This window comes from Fulmarus glacialis, unplaced genomic scaffold (assembly GCF_000690835.1).
Source record: "Fulmarus glacialis isolate BGI_N327 unplaced genomic scaffold, ASM69083v1 scaffold12139, whole genome shotgun sequence".
NCBI classification, from domain to species: Eukaryota; Metazoa; Chordata; class Aves; order Procellariiformes; family Procellariidae; genus Fulmarus; species Fulmarus glacialis.
Genome location: NW_009232671.1, coordinates 1 through 16,570, shown reverse-complemented (window position 1 = coordinate 16,570; position 16,570 = coordinate 1). Strand labels below are relative to the sequence as shown.

The 16,570-nt window shown below is 39.9% G+C and overlaps 1 protein-coding gene across 1 annotated transcript; it reads right to left on the bottom strand.

Annotated features, from left to right (window-relative positions):
• Nucleotides 1-8,137: 8,137 nt before the first annotated feature.
• MGST1 (microsomal glutathione S-transferase 1) lies at nucleotides 8,138-14,499 on the bottom strand. Its single transcript, XM_009585008.1, has 3 exons — nucleotides 14,343-14,499; nucleotides 12,119-12,213; nucleotides 8,138-8,745 (listed from the first exon to the last, which is right to left on the bottom strand). The coding sequence occupies exons 1-3, from the start codon at nucleotides 14,481-14,483 to the stop codon at nucleotides 8,499-8,501; spliced, it is 483 nt and encodes a 160-aa protein (XP_009583303.1). The 5' UTR covers nucleotides 14,484-14,499; the 3' UTR covers nucleotides 8,138-8,498.
• Between the last annotated feature and the right edge of the window lie 2,071 nt (nucleotides 14,500-16,570).

Below are 16,570 nucleotides of genomic sequence, written 5' to 3'. Positions count from 1 at the left end.
AGACACTCTTAAAAGTACACTTTTATTTAGAACAGTTCAACACATCTGGGCTAAGCTTCTCTTCGTAGATGTACATGTGCCTGGAGTTGAAAATTCCTACAATGGAAGTTCACTGAGAACAGGTTATTATTTCGGAAGGAAAAGACCCATATAATTTAATAGGGATTGTTGCTTTTATTCCTGCTATAAGATGGATTAAGCTTTCTGTGGGAAGGATTTACTTCTATACATCCTGGAACAGTTTCCCTTATGCCCGTTAGCTTCATTTTGCAGGGTGGGTTTCTCCATAATTCGTGCACCTATGAGACTTAATTGGACAAATGAAGAAAATCGTATAAACCCCCTTGCAAGGACATACTTTCTCTGACCTTACCCAACTCTTTGTTGCCATCCGTCCCTGTACATGACTCATCCCATTCTGTCACATTACCATTGACAAGGACATATAAAGCCACAAAAGAAGTTGATGGACATCCTCTCCAGAGCATTAGCTACCTTGCTCCATGCTCCTGAGATCTGACTGTGCCTTTTGACAGCTCTCCAAGCACATTTCCCCATTTCTAGAATGAAACTGAACCTTTGCACTTTATTATTATTATTATTATTGTTCTCTTTCAGCAAAAAGGTAATTGGGCATGAAAAGTTCAAATCCATTAAATAAAACTCAATTTAAAATATTTTCCATCCACCAAGCAAGGTCCTATTCATTATGCTGACACTGTACTCCACCTCTGTGCCAAGTGGATCACTCAAAGATGCCCCCCACCACTTTCCTGGCATTTCGTGTGACAAATAAATCTGCTGTGCACACATTGCGTTACAGGGCATCCCAGTTTTGTATAAATACAACCAACATTTTTTTACAGCCCCAGAATTCCCAAGTTGAATTCTGTAACTATCAAGATACATTCAAGTAAAGTATTTGCACTGAGCCTCTCCTCTGGATATTGTGGCAGGCAGACACAGCTTCTGAGTTTTATTTCTGCTTCTTTACTCACTTCAAGTTTTTGAACAGCCTCAGTCCTGTTCAGATTACCCTATTGCTAAATACAAATCATAAAATGTATTTACTTATCAAAACCAATAGCAGACAATTAAAATATAAATTGCACAGCTCTCTAGGAACCTCAGTAGAAGAATTCAGATGTTGCAGTTACCTGGTGCCTTATTAATTTAAAAAAGGAAACCAAAACAAAACAAAACATTCCAGCACTTCAGCCACAGGTTAAATATTCTGTTTTCACAAAGGTCACTTTTTCCATGAAGTTTTTTTCAGTACAAGTTTACTGTACAGAGACACTATTTTGCCTTAATTACCATTATACTTTTCTTCTTTAAAGCTAGCAAAATATTTTCCCCCTACAACTCAATCTGCCAGAGATGCACCTACTTTATTCTTCACAGGTCCAGTCCTGAAACCTAATAAAAAAGCCAAAGAGGGACATCTAGTGGTACCGTGCACGAAATTAAGAACGAGCAGAGGGAGGAAAAACCTACTGCCATGCCTATGAATCTGAGAGAATCGCTCGTTTCTCACCAGGAATGAAGAAAGGTTGAAGGGAAGACCAAAATTAAAGAAAGGAAAAAGTCTGCCCATTTTATTATTTTCTAACACATAGACACTTACATTGGTAGTATTCTTAACACCAAACTCCATTTGGGCAAAGCAGAAAGATGAAGCAGAACAGTAGGAAAGCTAACAGTCATTCTTTTAAGTAAGTCCGATTTGTTTGAAGAAAGTTGGATTCCTCAAAATGAACTGAATCTAAATGAGAGCGCCATAAACAAACAATGCTGCCACAGAACTCCAGACACAAAGAAGGAAACTGCACCCTGGCTTTCACTTGCAAAACAATCCTGAGAAAAACCAAGAGGACCCGTAGAACTAATTTCATTTACCTTGAAAGTACACAGATATATCAAACTGCAACCGAGGGCTGAGCATCAACAGAAACTAAATTCCAGTTTGACAAAACTTCCAAAAACTCACTCAATGAGCAAAGGATAAGATTTAGTGCTTATCGCTTATATTAGCAGTGAACATTTAACCATGATCATCACGAAGTGCTCATGAAACATTAGTGGAATAAGCCATCTCTCAGCTAACAAGGCACATCAGTAGCACTGGACCCTTCTCCCAGCTGAAGACAAGGAGAGATCGACAGCAAACTCGAAATTGCTGGAGAGACAACAGAAGAGCTGAGTAGCACAAGCTATACGGTCCCAGCTAACTTTAGTACCAAAGAGTATCTGTATTTGTAACAAACTGGGTCTTTCTTATAAAAACACCCCTTTAAGAGTACAGAAGGCGCACCCACATGAATAGTACGTAAGTCGCCAGCCCTGCTCTCTGAGAAATGCAGCCTGTAAGATGGACCACACCTGCTCACAGGTTTGATGTGAAAACCCCACAGTAAACAACTTTGTGTTGTATAGCTACCCAGTATTAAATAAATGAGGCAGTCATGCAAGCTAGAACATAACTGCAGGCTCATTAAGGAAAACTGAGTTTTTAGTGTCACTTTCTATCAAAAGAGGAAGCAGATGAAGTTCTACCTTTATAGCAATTACATAGAGGTCTCTTAGACACCTAGAGATTAAGAATTTTAACCTACCTTGAGCACTTCTGTGGCAATTCCACATACACTGATCCCTACAGCTTCTCTCTAAAGTGAGGGTTAAAGAGACGAAGCTCAGAAATTCTTCCAGAAATGTGGGACAACCTACAGAGCTGAATCCTTTCTGCCCAGCTCCCAAACTCACCCTTACTCTGAAGGACCTTTCTGATTTCCATGAAAGTATTGCAGTGAAAAGGGATACTTTTCCATAAATTTGAAAACAAGTGTCATATATGACTTTCCATGCAAAAAAAAAAATCATCCTCTCCAATGCTGTAGGTGTGATGTCATTTTTGGGGCAGTTTCATAGGTTATTCTTCGTAGTCACACAATGCCAACTCCTACCTCCCACAGCAGTGGTCTGTTTGCCACAGGTGCCTTACGAGGCAACTGATTAAACAGAATTAGCTACCGAGTTGACCCAGCCCATGGGTCATCTCCATTCTGATTTGAGGTATTTATAATCCTCTGCAGATATTTAATAACAGGATGCACAAGGAAAAACATTCTTTAAAATTAACTTATTTTAAATAGAGACAGTAAAGTGGGTTTATAAAATAAAACCACAGAAGTAGAAAGCTACCTGCCTCTCTTATAATGCTCCATCTACTAGTCTTCATCCAGTTTGCTGCTTGATGCTGTGCTAAGCTATCATGAAAGTATTTCCCCCCTTTCAGTCCTCCCTTTCTGTTTTTTTCTTCCTTATTGTTTCTGCAGGACTGACACTACCTTCTGAATTTATTCCCCCTCACTGGACAAGCAGTACTCATGAGACAAACACTCTTTTTCTTTTTTTTTTTTTAAAGACAGGTTTCTTGGAACTTCCTCTTCTTAAGCTCTCTCAAAAGTCCACCAGCACATATGAGATATAGAATAAAAGAAAGATGCTGACAGTGGTGATGCACACTGGGATCCACCAGCAAATAAGAACTAGATATAAAAGCATTCAATTGTGGAGATTATGTGGCCACTGCCAAAATGATGTCCTTTAATGCATAAAAATAAGTTACTTTTAAATGTGTTTCCATGGCAAAAGCCACCTGGCATGCAGGTCAGTACTTGGAAATGCTGTGTCAAGGAATGGAGGCTGACTAGTTAATAGAAGTCAGCCACCATTCCCCTGCCCATATTACAACTCAGTAGGCTTTGAAGAAAGCGTGCTGGAGATCTACTTCAAGATGCTTCACTCCAGGCTAGCAAGGGATGCCCTACATTACTGTAGTACTACTTACAGAATTTATGAAATAGGATCATAGTTACAACTTCATACATTGCAAGCATTTGTGCAGGATACAGTCCCGTGTGTGCATATTCACCATAACATATATTCCTAAGAATGCTTAATTAGCACTACTATACAGAAAAAAACTTCAGGCATTATACCTCGCATTACTCACGCCTACTTTTAACACAGAAGAGTATTTTTTTTTTACATGTGGAAAGGGGCTCTAAATTTTTGTTTTTCCAAGACTGTACAGGAGTAAAGAGCAGAGTGCTTTGTAGGAGGAAAGAACCTGTTTAAAATATTTCATATTCCTCCTTGCACTGCAATAATTTAATAATAACCTCCTCGATTAAAAAAACAAGCAACAAACAAAGCCAACAAAAAGAACCTATGCTGTTCTTAAAGACTAAGTTTAGTGTGCATTTACTCCAGAGAGAAACGATGTCATAGAAAAGAGTGAAACAATGCCTGTCTCTCAAAGTTTCTGAATGAAGATCACACACCTTTCTGGAAGTCATGCTGTGATTAAACTAACCTCAGCAGAAGGGCAGCCATTCCATGGCATATTTTCCACTAGAGGTCAGGCTGAAGGAGCTAATGATCTATTTCAGCCTTCAAAATCTAGGAGTGGGAGTTACTAATCAAGATTTGGAAGTTTGAAAATCAGTATTTAATTAATACTGCTTTGCTTCACTTAAAGTGAATCACAAAGATGTATAGATGTATTTTTCTAAGTGTCCAACAGCTGGAGGTATTTAATCATGAGAGTATTTTAACATATGTCAATACAACCTTTCACAGAGCACTTGATGTGCCATCTCAATCAGCAGGACAGGGTTTGGAAAAGAGAAAAGTTCTTCCTAAACTTCAGCCTTGAAATGAAAAACATATTAGTCTGAACAACAACAGATAACATTCTAGTTACTTTTAAAAGGATACTTTTAAAGTTTTGCTTTTTATTTTTTGCTTTTAGAAAGGACATACATTACAAGCATTTTCCACCAAAAATCTAATTTTTTTCTGTAAATAACTAGGAAGAGACACAGCTAAGCATGGAGTATATGACCATAACAGGCTTCAGGTTTTTGAAAACCCCAAAGTGATTTGAATTAGGAGCCTAAGCTTTTCGTTTCCTTTATTTTGGTGAATTACGCAATTTCAACACTTTCAGAAACATTCACCCAGCTTCTTGAAATAAATACGTTGAAGGCAGTCAAGTTCAGATATACACTTGCTTCTGAAAATTCAAGGAAACATTTAATGTATCATTTATAATTTTAAACATCTGCTTTGCTGTGAGAGGACATGAAGCCACGCCCAAGTGGCAAGTCCTAGCTCAGAGCTCTTTGCCAGCCACCAGCCCTCTCAACAACTCATTGCCTTCAGCGCATCTGTCTGCAGCCATGAAAACCAGGACAAAGTAACTTTGGCCAAAGCCACATAAGCATTTACCCATAGGGCTGAAAACTAAACTGCGGAACTGCTCACACGTTTACACTTCTGAAAATGAAGCAGCCCATGAAATTCACTCGGAGATGAAATCAGCTAACTAGGTCAAGCTATGTCAGCTAGCATTTTAAAGTACCTCATGATCGACTATTAGAGCCACTTCAAAGATACACAAAGTACTTTGGAGAAATAAGAATATAAAATGCCAGGAATAATTGGCAGAGAGAAGAAAACTTGTTGTTTCTCCAGTTGCCTAAGATTAGTGGTGGGAATAACAGGAATGAAGCCTAGAAGACATTGGTTTGACCTCTTTTTATGTCTCCCATGGACTAGCCTTTTCTGTACTTTCACCAGGTCAAAAGCAGCATACCTGCTGATAACAGCCAGTCGTTTCGTCGGTTACAGATTATTTTGTTTAATGATTTTGTAACAGAACCTGATAACAGCAGTCCAAAATCTTCATGTGCATGTTTTAAAAGATGAAAATTCAATTTAGCTCAGTAATACATTCAACTAATACACTCTTTTTCCTTTACTAGCTCTCCTGAAAATAAGCTAACCTTTTAAAATTTACAGCTGTACAACAGGCACAGTATACCTCTCTAAGGCATGGCCTGGAGAAATGCAAGAGCCGTTTGACAAGGACCACTCCAACACACTTCCACGGAGCTGGCAGTCGCAGTTTGACTGAAGGTGGTAAGGCAGATTTCCCAGATTGAGCATGTACCCCACCCAGATGTACAGATGGTATTTGTGGGAGCAAAGGAAAATAAAATACAGGTTTAAAATAAATGCAAGAGAAACACAGAATAATATTGAATCACTGTAGGTGTTTCTAAGGGTTTCCGTTTATCTTTTCTACTTCTCAGCACATAGCGAGTGTATGTTCAGGGCTTTGAAACCACTGAGCAAATGGAAGGGATTTAAAACTAGTTTTGTTTCAAATGTAAGATCACAGAAATAAAGACAGGCTCCAGGTATTTCTCTTCAGAATGAGATTGCTGTATAGAAGCTTGATGCAAAAGGAGTTAAAAATGCTGTTCCTGAATATGTCTAGCAATGACAACTAGGCTTGTCAAAAGAGCCTTTTTGGTGCTAAAGGAAAGGACTCACTCTGCTGCTGAATTGCAAATGGGTCCCTCTGCATGGTGGCTACTTTCCCATTGTTTTAAACGGATAGAAAGACACACAGCTGGAAAGAAGAGGCAAGCTACAAATTGCAAGGGAAATACAGCTTTAGATGCTGGTATCACAATACAAGGGGGCAGAGTAGCCACAGACAGATCAATCTGAGTTCGCAAATTGACTCTGACCACGATTGGTTTGGGTCCCAGCTCCAGGCCCCAGTCTGGCCCCTTCTCCCTCCATCACTAGTCCTTCTCAAGCTAGGAGGAGCTGATAGCCAATCTTACCTTATTACAATGATACCGTCCCAGTTAGCTGGTCTCAAGATCCCATGGAAAGGTAGCAGAGAAAGAAGGAATAGGAGGAAAACAGCACAGGTAGGAAGTGGTGGAGAAAGATGTGAGAAGAAACACAGAAGCCCATGTTTCCCGTTGGAGTCCCTGGTAGCCCGAGGAGTTGACGTGTGCGTACTCTGCCATCTCAGGTACTGAAGCTCCACAGCGTTCTACTTTTAATCCTCCTCTCTTAAGCATCCTTCTAGAGGATCCAGCTCTTCATTATTTCACTCGTTAGTTAGATTTAATTTCTGGTAAATCAATATTAACTTCCCGATTTCAAGTCCCACCCATCTCTCGTTTAGTAGACATGACTTAAACACTACCCTTAAATTGCAGTAAAAATCTCCCTTCTTTGGATTAAAGCAGTCTGGCTGTACCCTTCCTGACTCCTCAGGCTACCTTTTTCAGTTACAGCCTAACGTAACACTGCATGGACTTCCACTGGTTCATCTCACAACTGTGGGCAGATAGGTAGGCCCTTCTGTGATATGCCTTGCGGTACCACATCCACCTCCCCCACGCAAAGAGAAGAGAAAAGCAAAGCCTTCGGCATACGGAGGCAGCAGAGAGAACTCTCCAGCTCCTTCTGGGCTATCCCTTAGCAGCACAGCTTCTGGGGTAGGAAAGTAAACCAAACATGTTGCGCTCTGACTTCTGCCATTTAAAACTTATCAATGACCAGCACACTGGATATAAAGACTCTTCTGGGTCATTTTTTTTTTCCTTGAAATCTTGTGCTATTATTTAATCCACAGCTTCAAAACCGAACCAAACAAAAAAGACCAGGAAGAGTCTTTAAAGAAAATACCTCAAACTGAACACATCATAGAAAGATATAAGCAAAGAACAAAATTTTCTATCAGCAACGTATTTATGACAGTATGACATGCAAACTAATTATATATTCACATCTGAATTACTTGACATATACAAGTGCAAGTGTCACTCATTTTAAGCTGAATTTATTAAAAAATTTTTTAAAAAAACCTTCTACAAAGAGTCTACACTTTATTCACTCATGAAACCTGTTTGGAGTAACTTCAACAAAAAGAATTACTTCAAATTTTCACCAGTGTTACTAAACAGAGTCTAGCCCAAGTACTTTTTTTCTTTTTAATCTATTCAACTGAGAGAAATGGAGCTGCAATGGAGAGAAATGGTTTGGGTTTTTTAATCCCAAAGTGGATTATACAAACAACAATTTCATCAAAGATTTTTTACAACAAGCCTAGCATTACTGGTTATATCTTATTATTAAGGTAAGCATTCTTCAAAGAACTGTATGATTGGAATCTCTTCCAGATACATAGTGACATGCTATTTGCTGGCTGCAGTGAGAAGAGTCAAAATGAAAACAAAAACACAAACATGCTTTTTTTTCCTCTCGTCTTTATTGATTTAGACTTCAGAGCTACAGCCAAAAATAGCGCATCTGTAGAAAATTACCACACATGCTATCAATACAGCATCATTGCATGTTTAGAATCGTAAGCACTTGACAAATCACAAAGGGAACATTCAATCTAACATTTTGGCAATGCAGCCCATGAATAGGGAATACAGGGAGAAAGATTTTTTTTTTGCCTCCACAAAGAAATATTTCTGAACAGGAATGAAAAGCCTCTGTTAAAAAATGAATTCCAGTCACCATGGAAAACTCGTGCTGGCTCATTCAAGACATCAACATACGCTGCTGGAAACTTTGCGTGGAATGTCGAATGGTACACAGAAGCTACAACTCTGCTACAGGTACAACGCTGTCATCAGCACTTTGTATGCCATCGACATGGTCACTGCATACCCGACTGCCCAAGACAAACCTCTGCCGGGCTGGGGAAGAGGGATCAAGTACGCAAAAGTGTGAGCGATCCTAGCCCCAGCGAAGATCCTGAAATGCAGCAAGGCCGTGGACAGCTCAGGGCCACTAAGAGCATACAGCAGTCCAATGCCAAGAAATGGGACGATATTTTCAAGGTCATTCAGGTGGCCTCTGGGGAGAGAAGCAAAGTTTGTTTACAGTGTTACATTTTGTTGAATAAACCACTTCAAGCATCATTATTTTTCAGCATCTTCAGATCATGCTACTGTTAAGGCCCTAACACAACTGCTGGCTTCCTCTGCAGTGGGGACTTGATTCAGCTACTGGCATGTTCATGATTTTGGTGTGTTCACCTGACATCGCTTTGGTCTCTCTTGCTGCACCCCGCATTTTTAAGCTTCTGATCTTCTATATGAAAGGTCTTAGTTTTCCCCCAGGATCTTGGTAATATTAGGGACTTATATGAGGTATATGAGTGCACCTGGGTGTGCAATGAAAGGCAGGGAAGACAGCTGGAATTTCCTGGTAGCCTCTCGCAACTGAACATCAATTAACTGGATGACTGCGACTGCAAATACTTCATGGCCCAGATGGTCTATTCCAACCCCATAAACTCAGCTTCTAGTCTCCATAAAGAAAATATGAAATATCCTATATATGAAACATTCTACCAAATCTTCATGATGTTCCATCATCTTGAAGAATGTTATTTTTGAGCATCTAACAGGTGTGACAGTTACGCTTTTGGTTCATTTTCTTCACTGCTAAGCACTGAAATAGCTGAAAAATGTTTGAAATTTTGAAACCATAATATAATTTACTAAAAATGTGCTGAGACTGAACTCCAGATCTTGAAGTATTCTTTCACACCTCTTCCTAAACCTTCCCCGCTCCCTTTACTTCCTTAGATAAATTATACTTCCAGCCAAATTTACTGATTGAAACAACCTCTAAGCCTTACTAATTATGTCAAATTTCACAGCCAACTAGAATCAGAACATGGTGCTGTTTTGCAGCTGCTTTCTGAACTCATTTATCATTACAAGGAAACATATCCTCCAGCTTTTTCCCGCCCCCCCAAAAAAGTACACTGAAGAAAGTAATGTCTTTTCTATACCCATAAACAGAACAAATTCCAGTCACCTATATCGAAGAGAAGCCATGTGCGCTGGTTTTGGCTGGGATAGAGTTGATTTTGTTCACAGTGGGTAGTAAGGGGCTATGTTTTGGATTTGTGCTGAAAACAGTGTTGATAACGTAGAGATGTTTTTGTTATTTCTGAGAAGTGCTTACACAGAGCCAAGGCCTGGGAAGTGATTCTGCCCCTCTGCTCTGCTCTGGTGAGACCGCACCTGCAGTACTGCCTCCAGCTCTGGAACCCTCAGCACAAGAAAGACATAGACCTGTTGGAGCGGGTCCAGAGGAGGGACACAAAAATGATCAGGGTTAAACCACGACACCATGCTAAATCTATGTGGCATTATCTGTTGCCATGAAGCTTGCAAAAGTGTCATGGTTTAACCCCAGCTGGCAACTAAGCACCACACAGCCGTTCGCTCACTCCCCTCCCCAGTGGGATGGGGGAGAGAATCAGAAGAGTAAAAGTGAGAAAACTTGTGGGTTGAGATAAAGACAGTTGAACAGGCAAAACAAAAGCCGTGCACACAAGCAAAGCAAAACAAGGAATTCATTCACTCCTTCCCATCGGCAGGCACGTGTTCAGCCATCTCCAGGAAAGCAGGGCTCCATCACACGTAACCGTTACTTGGGAAGACAAACGCCATCACTCCGAACATCCCCCGCTTCTTTCTTCTTTGCTCAGCTTTGTATGCTGAGCATGACGTCATATGGTAGGGGATATCCCTTTGGTCAGTTGGGGTCAGCTGTCCCAGCTGTGTCCCCTCCCAGCTTCTTGTGCACCCCCAGCCTCCTCGCTGGTGGGGAGGGGTGAGAAGCAGAAAAGGCCTTGACTGTGTGTAAGCACTGTTCAGCAGTAACTAAAACATTCCTGTATTATCAACACTGTTTCCAGCACAAATGTAAAACATAGCCCCGTACTAGCTACTATGAAGAAAATTAACTCTATCCCGGCCAACACCAGCACAAAAAGAAAATATAGTAAACTTCCATTAAGAACCATTGTTGGGAGGAAAAAATGGATGCTGCAACACCAATGGAGTAACTAGGACCAAGCTGACTTACTAGGTCTGGGGAAGTCCGAACAACTCTGCAAAACAGCAACACAGGACTTGAAAATACAGTGGTTTAAAAATCTAATCTGTGTAAATGACTCTCTGAGCTGGCTGTCATTTCTCTAACGTAACAATTTGAGTTAAAAGGACGTGCGGTCATAAAGTTAGTATTGACTTAGTTGTCCTCTTAGAATTTACAAATAGAAAGGAGTAACTCCTCACCAAAAAGTGCCCACTTTTATATAAACAACCAGCAAATTAAACAACCAATAACTCCCTGAACCACTTAGGGAGAAAAAAGAAAAGTTCAGAGCATCTTTACAGCCCACTGAGATTAGACTCTTCTTTCTGAGATTTTAATCCAGAAGAGACATACAGAAATATACTATCCTTCATGGAACCACAGATATCTACATTTGCAAGGATGCATTGTTCTGAAATCAGAGCTGATACTTATTTTCAAGATCTTTCGTAATGGTGATTTAAATGAGAACAGTTCATTCACATTCAAGTTTTTGGTATAAAAATATATATAGCAAATAAACTGTTAGCTTCATTAAGGAACAATGATATGGAAAGCATTCCATTAAAGCTTTCCTTGTTAGCAGAGGTGTATCAAACAGCATCCCCAAAGTTATGATTTTGGTAACTGAAAATTTTGCCATCAGCTAAATAAAATCAAATAAGCTGCAACATTTAGCCCACTGAAATACAGCTTACATTCTGCCATGAATCTTGCAAAACAAAATACATACACCGCAGGTTGCACACTGCCATACTATTAATAGCATTCTTCCAGAAGGCTAGTCAACTTTCCTGTACAATTGACACATCAGTGAGTAACCTCGATTCAATCCAGCAAAAAGAGCACAGGCTTTGATTCCCACTCAGTATGATTTGCCAGTTTAACGCCCTCATTACGACTCTGGATTTCTATGATTTTAACACAGTTTTACTCCTCTTCCCCCTGTTATTTCCTCTACTCTTTAGGAAAAGATGCAACTCTTGCAACTGGTGTTCAAAGTATAAAAAAGCTGATTTACACTTATGTACACTGCTCTGTACTAAACCAACTTCCGGTCATATTTTACAATCTTCTCACCACTTCCCCCATGCATACAGGATACTATCCAAGAGTTAGCTATTATAACCAGACAAGACTTCTTATTTTTAGTATGCATGCTGCCCGTTTGAATGTAGAATGGTTTTTTCATTTAGGCAAATTAATGTATTAGGTTATTACATAAAGCAAAACATACGCAGGCTTGCCAAAGAGAATGGGGTGAAATTAATTCCTTGATTTAGTATTATTCTGCTATTTAAAATAATTTTTAAAGACTCCTATGCATTACCTGCGTACACGTTCGACATCTGGATCAGTCCGCAGATATTTTTTAGCACTCTCACCTTTACCAAATGATGCTGTATCTTCTGGGTTGACAAATGCCTATTTCAAAGATAAACACACAAGAGACATTAGAAGCCAGAATGTTTTCTCTAGTCAAGGCAGCTTGCTATAAAGGTCACTCTTTTTACTAATGCCTCTATAACCTCACATAACTTACCTGAAGTTAAATGCACAGGGAATAATATATTGTTCACTGCATTACTGTTTTCTTGAGCCTAGCCTGTAGGTAGCTTGCATGCCGACAAATTAATGTAATGTAATTTATGCATGTAGATAAAGCCTTCTTGTAAGATGGACAAGCATGGCAGACAACTGATACTCAGCCTGAAGAATTACCAGTGGGTTGAAGAAACATAGGACCTGGAAGGTAGAACTACTGTCTGTACTGCCTAAGTCTCTTTTTCACTATTCTTGACAAATTATCTGAAAGCCCTTTTGGATTCCTTCCTTCTTCAGAAGCCTACACAGCAATAGCATCCAAGAGACTCATCCCATCCTCACTTATGACCAAATAAGTTTCTCCCTTTCCTCTTAGGGACAAATTTTTTCACTTATATGACCTGTTATTACCTCCAAATACTGTAAGACACTATTTGAAAACAACCTTTAATTCTGTTAGTGCGTACTGCAGTAGATCTCTCCTTGCTGACACGTGGTAACACATGCATTCTGTGGATCGTTCAGGCTATGCAGGCTTAAGTCAACAAAACCTTTTGATTTTAGGAGAGCTACATGATTGCTTTCTGAGGCAGCCTTGATCCCTTTCCATGAAATATCCTTGGCCTAAAAATTCCGGGGACACGTTAACAGTATCAGCATCAGCAACACTTTACCTTCTCTCGCTCCACTAACTGCTTTCCTCCATTTTTTCTTAATATTTTAAAGACTTTTTTATATTAAATAGGAAATAAAAATTACTTTACTAATTTGTTTATTTGTAATATCACTGTCTGTCATAAGAAAACCAAATACTCCAAATTAACGAAGGCCCTATTGTCACCTGCACACATATGGATCATAATATGGTATAAGCATTAATACAGGACTCCATTGGATCTATGTACAGGACCAGCAGAGCTGACATGCTTCCACAAGAGCAAAAGGAAGTAAGGTTACGACACGGACATCTGGGTCCTATTTTGAACATACAGGACAGGCTGTGTGGTCTACTATACTCAATCGTCAGCTGTGCCAAAGACCTAGAGAGCTATCAGAAACCAGGAGTAGCTTAAATGCTGTGCTATCAGGACTTCACGAACAACAGAACAGTTCAGTTGGGTTCTCTTGCACCCAGCAGGAACAAAAAGCAGCATTTCAACTAAAGGACTGCAATAAAATCCTTGAAGCACACACCGTCTTGCAGAAACAGATCTCACAAGAACAGGCATACGGGGCAAACTCAGGCTCTTTCAGCCCAGGACCAAGCGTTACCAACAGTGGCCTTGAGCAGATGCCTAGAGAAGACCAAGAACAGGGCAAACACAACACGATGCTTCCCATGAGCACTCTCTTCTAAGCTAGATGCAGCTTCTGCATTATTTAGTAAACCTCAGTGGATCTTTCATATACTTATCTAGCCTACACATCAATCCACGTAAATTTTCAGCCTGACTCTCATTCTAGAAAAAAATGGAATTTTTTTTTTAGATAATGGCCCACCTGCAACGGGAAGGCTAAAACAATTAGGGAATGTAAAGAGCTTTAGAACTACTGGATTAAAAGGTTATAGATGCATAAAAATCCGCTTCATATCCCCTCTTCTGACCCTACTAGTTGGTTATTCATGTAACATGGCTCCGTATCACATTTTATTTGCTTTATAAATTGGGTACCCTGGACACCAGCTTTCTGCAGAAGACAGTGGAAATTACAGTTATTAAAAACTCTTATTTAAAAATAATAGAAATGTTTTAGAAGGGTAGAATAAGTCAAATGCAACTGTAAGATACAGTCTCGTAATTATCTCCTAATGAGGTTAAAGACGTTGTCCATTTGAGACCAACAAAGCACTGGCACGCCAAACTCAGAATATCATCAGAGGAGGGAGGAGGAAGAAAAAGAACAGCACCAGTATTTGAAAGCTGAAAAGAAAAGAAACACCTGTAATATCTCTGTATTTCCATACAAATTTCAATCTATTCTACCAGACAGTACTCTCAATTTCTTACCTTTCTTGTGATTCTGAAGTATGCTGTTATAAGACTCATTAGCATCATTTTTAGAAGAACAATAGTTGTATAAGTAGCATAAGCCCGGAAGACATCATTGTCGATTAACTGGGTCAATTTAGCCATTTCTCCACTTCTCATTGACGACCTTTAAAAAACATTAACGTTAGGCTAACATCGTAGCAATCCAAAGTTCTGACAACAAGATTGTTGAAATAGCCTTTTTTTAGCATCACTGCAATGACAGCACAATTTTGCCACTGTGAAAAGTTTATTTTCAAACAAATTTTTCCTCAGTTTATTTTCACAAAGGCATAATACTTTGAGAAATTATATTATCATTTAATATTTCACTTCCATTAGAACTACTTATTAAACTGTCAAATATAAACCACCAAAATATTTAACATAATTGCAGAAACAAAATTTAGTCACAGAAATCAGTACACTTTTGAAATAACACAAGGAGTTAGATCAATTTTAGACCAATTCATTTGAACTAGTGAATTTCCCTAAGCAGTTACCAGGATAGAAGGAGTGTGATGACATACTATAGTGTTTTAAAGAGGAAAAGTGGTAAAGTGACACAATTATAATTGCACTTCAGCTTTCAAACTAACCAGTATCTTCCCACCCAGCAATAACTTGTGATCAAACCTAGTTAAATACACATTTTTCTCCTTTGAGACCTTGTTCTTAAAATTGCTTTTAGCACGATTCATGGGCAAAGATTAAGTTGTAATGCCAAAAAGCAGAGAACTATTTAAGCTTTTATCATAGGAGGTTTCAGCTAATGAACTCTCTTTCCAGTGAGACCATACCAAACCCACAATCCTATGGAGGTGGTACCTTTTACCAACACCATAAAGTTAAGAAAGTGATGAGGACTGAATGCACGTAAAACAAAAAGCATGTCCCTTTGCACATTCAATTTGTGCTCTGCAAGGAGCAAGGCTTTTGCCTCACCAAGTGCTTCAATCATGCACTTAGTGAGTAGGTATCCATAAAACTAGTATGTCTTAGCTTCACTTGAGACCAAAATAAATGTACTTTTTGTTACAGTTAACTTCATTTTTTCCTATGACATCATTTTAACAATAGTAATAAAAAAGTTAACAATATTAACTTGATTACAGCTGTAACAATCTCTCATTGTGCTTTCAGCACGGAGTCACTGCCAGCTACAGCCAAACACGGGAAACTGGACGAGACGAGAGCAGAGCAGACTATTGCTCTGAAGGCACATCCTTGGTGGGGAAGTGGGCAGGATGGAGGTAAGCAGCTCAGTGAAACAAATCTAGCCTTGCCTGGACCTGTCTGGCTGTGGTGATGGGATTTTGCTCCCTCTTTTATCCATTCCAAAACAGTGCTTGGGCCACCAGGCCAAGCACTGGGTCTAGGGATTACGAGAAACTCAGTGTAACTTTCCTTCCTCTCACTTCACAGTACAGCAGTTCTCAAGATAATCAGCAATTCGGCAAAGATTTTTCTCAGCAGTTTCTACAGAACCTGCATAGTTTCACACAACAAAAAGAAAGTAAACCTGTCGCTTCAGAGTGTTTTTCCTTACTGGATTTTAAAGCCATGCTGAAAGTATATCCAAGAACTATGCAAGTCATGAGAAACCCTTCACCGGTGTCCCTGTGTGCTTCCCACTGGAACTACACCACATTTATCCATTTTCCCTACTTGTAGGGTTGGCCTTTCCAAATTCTCATAAAGCCCAGGCCTTGGCTTCACCACAAAAAGGAGAGGTCAAAACCTTACCGAAGACAAAGAATTCATCGTTTTAACACCAGCAGAAAAGCCAAAATAAACCCCACATACTAAAACGGCACAGGGCTCGAAGGGGTATGCTTACTAAGACTACCAACAGCCTGATCTGCAAATGTAATGCCTCTCTGTGGTGCGAATGCAAAATCCAGGCCTGCTAAGTGCAGGAGTCTATATCCCAAGTAAAGGGTCTTAGGAAAATGGCTGAAGATGCGCCAGCCGCTGTGCCCCGGGGGGGAGCACAGCTGTGCCCACCTTCCCGGCACGCCTGACCGCCCCAACGCTGGCTGACTGTGCAGCTGTCACAGCAGCGTCGGCACCGGGACGGCCTTTCCGTGTTTGCTAAAACGCGGCTTTTCAAAGCGCGCTCAAAGCACGCTTAAACTGCCGTTAACGGCCCGGCCAGGTCTGTGCCCTCCCTCAAACTCCGGTTCGAAACGAGCAGGCCCCGCAGC

Excerpts from the sequence above, each read along its gene's own strand:
- MGST1 (XM_009585008.1), bottom strand. The coding sequence starts at position 14,483 with ATGAGAAGTGGAGAAATGGCTAAATTGACCCAGTTAATCGACAATGAT. Across the intron at positions 12,214-14,342 it reads ACTTCAGAATCACAAGAAAG|GCATTTGTCAACCCAGAAGA; the intron begins GTAAGAAATTGA and ends TCTTTGAAATAG. Across the intron at positions 8,746-12,118 it reads GATGTCGAACGTGTACGCAG|AGGCCACCTGAATGACCTTG; the intron begins GTAATGCATAGG and ends TTCTCTCCCCAG.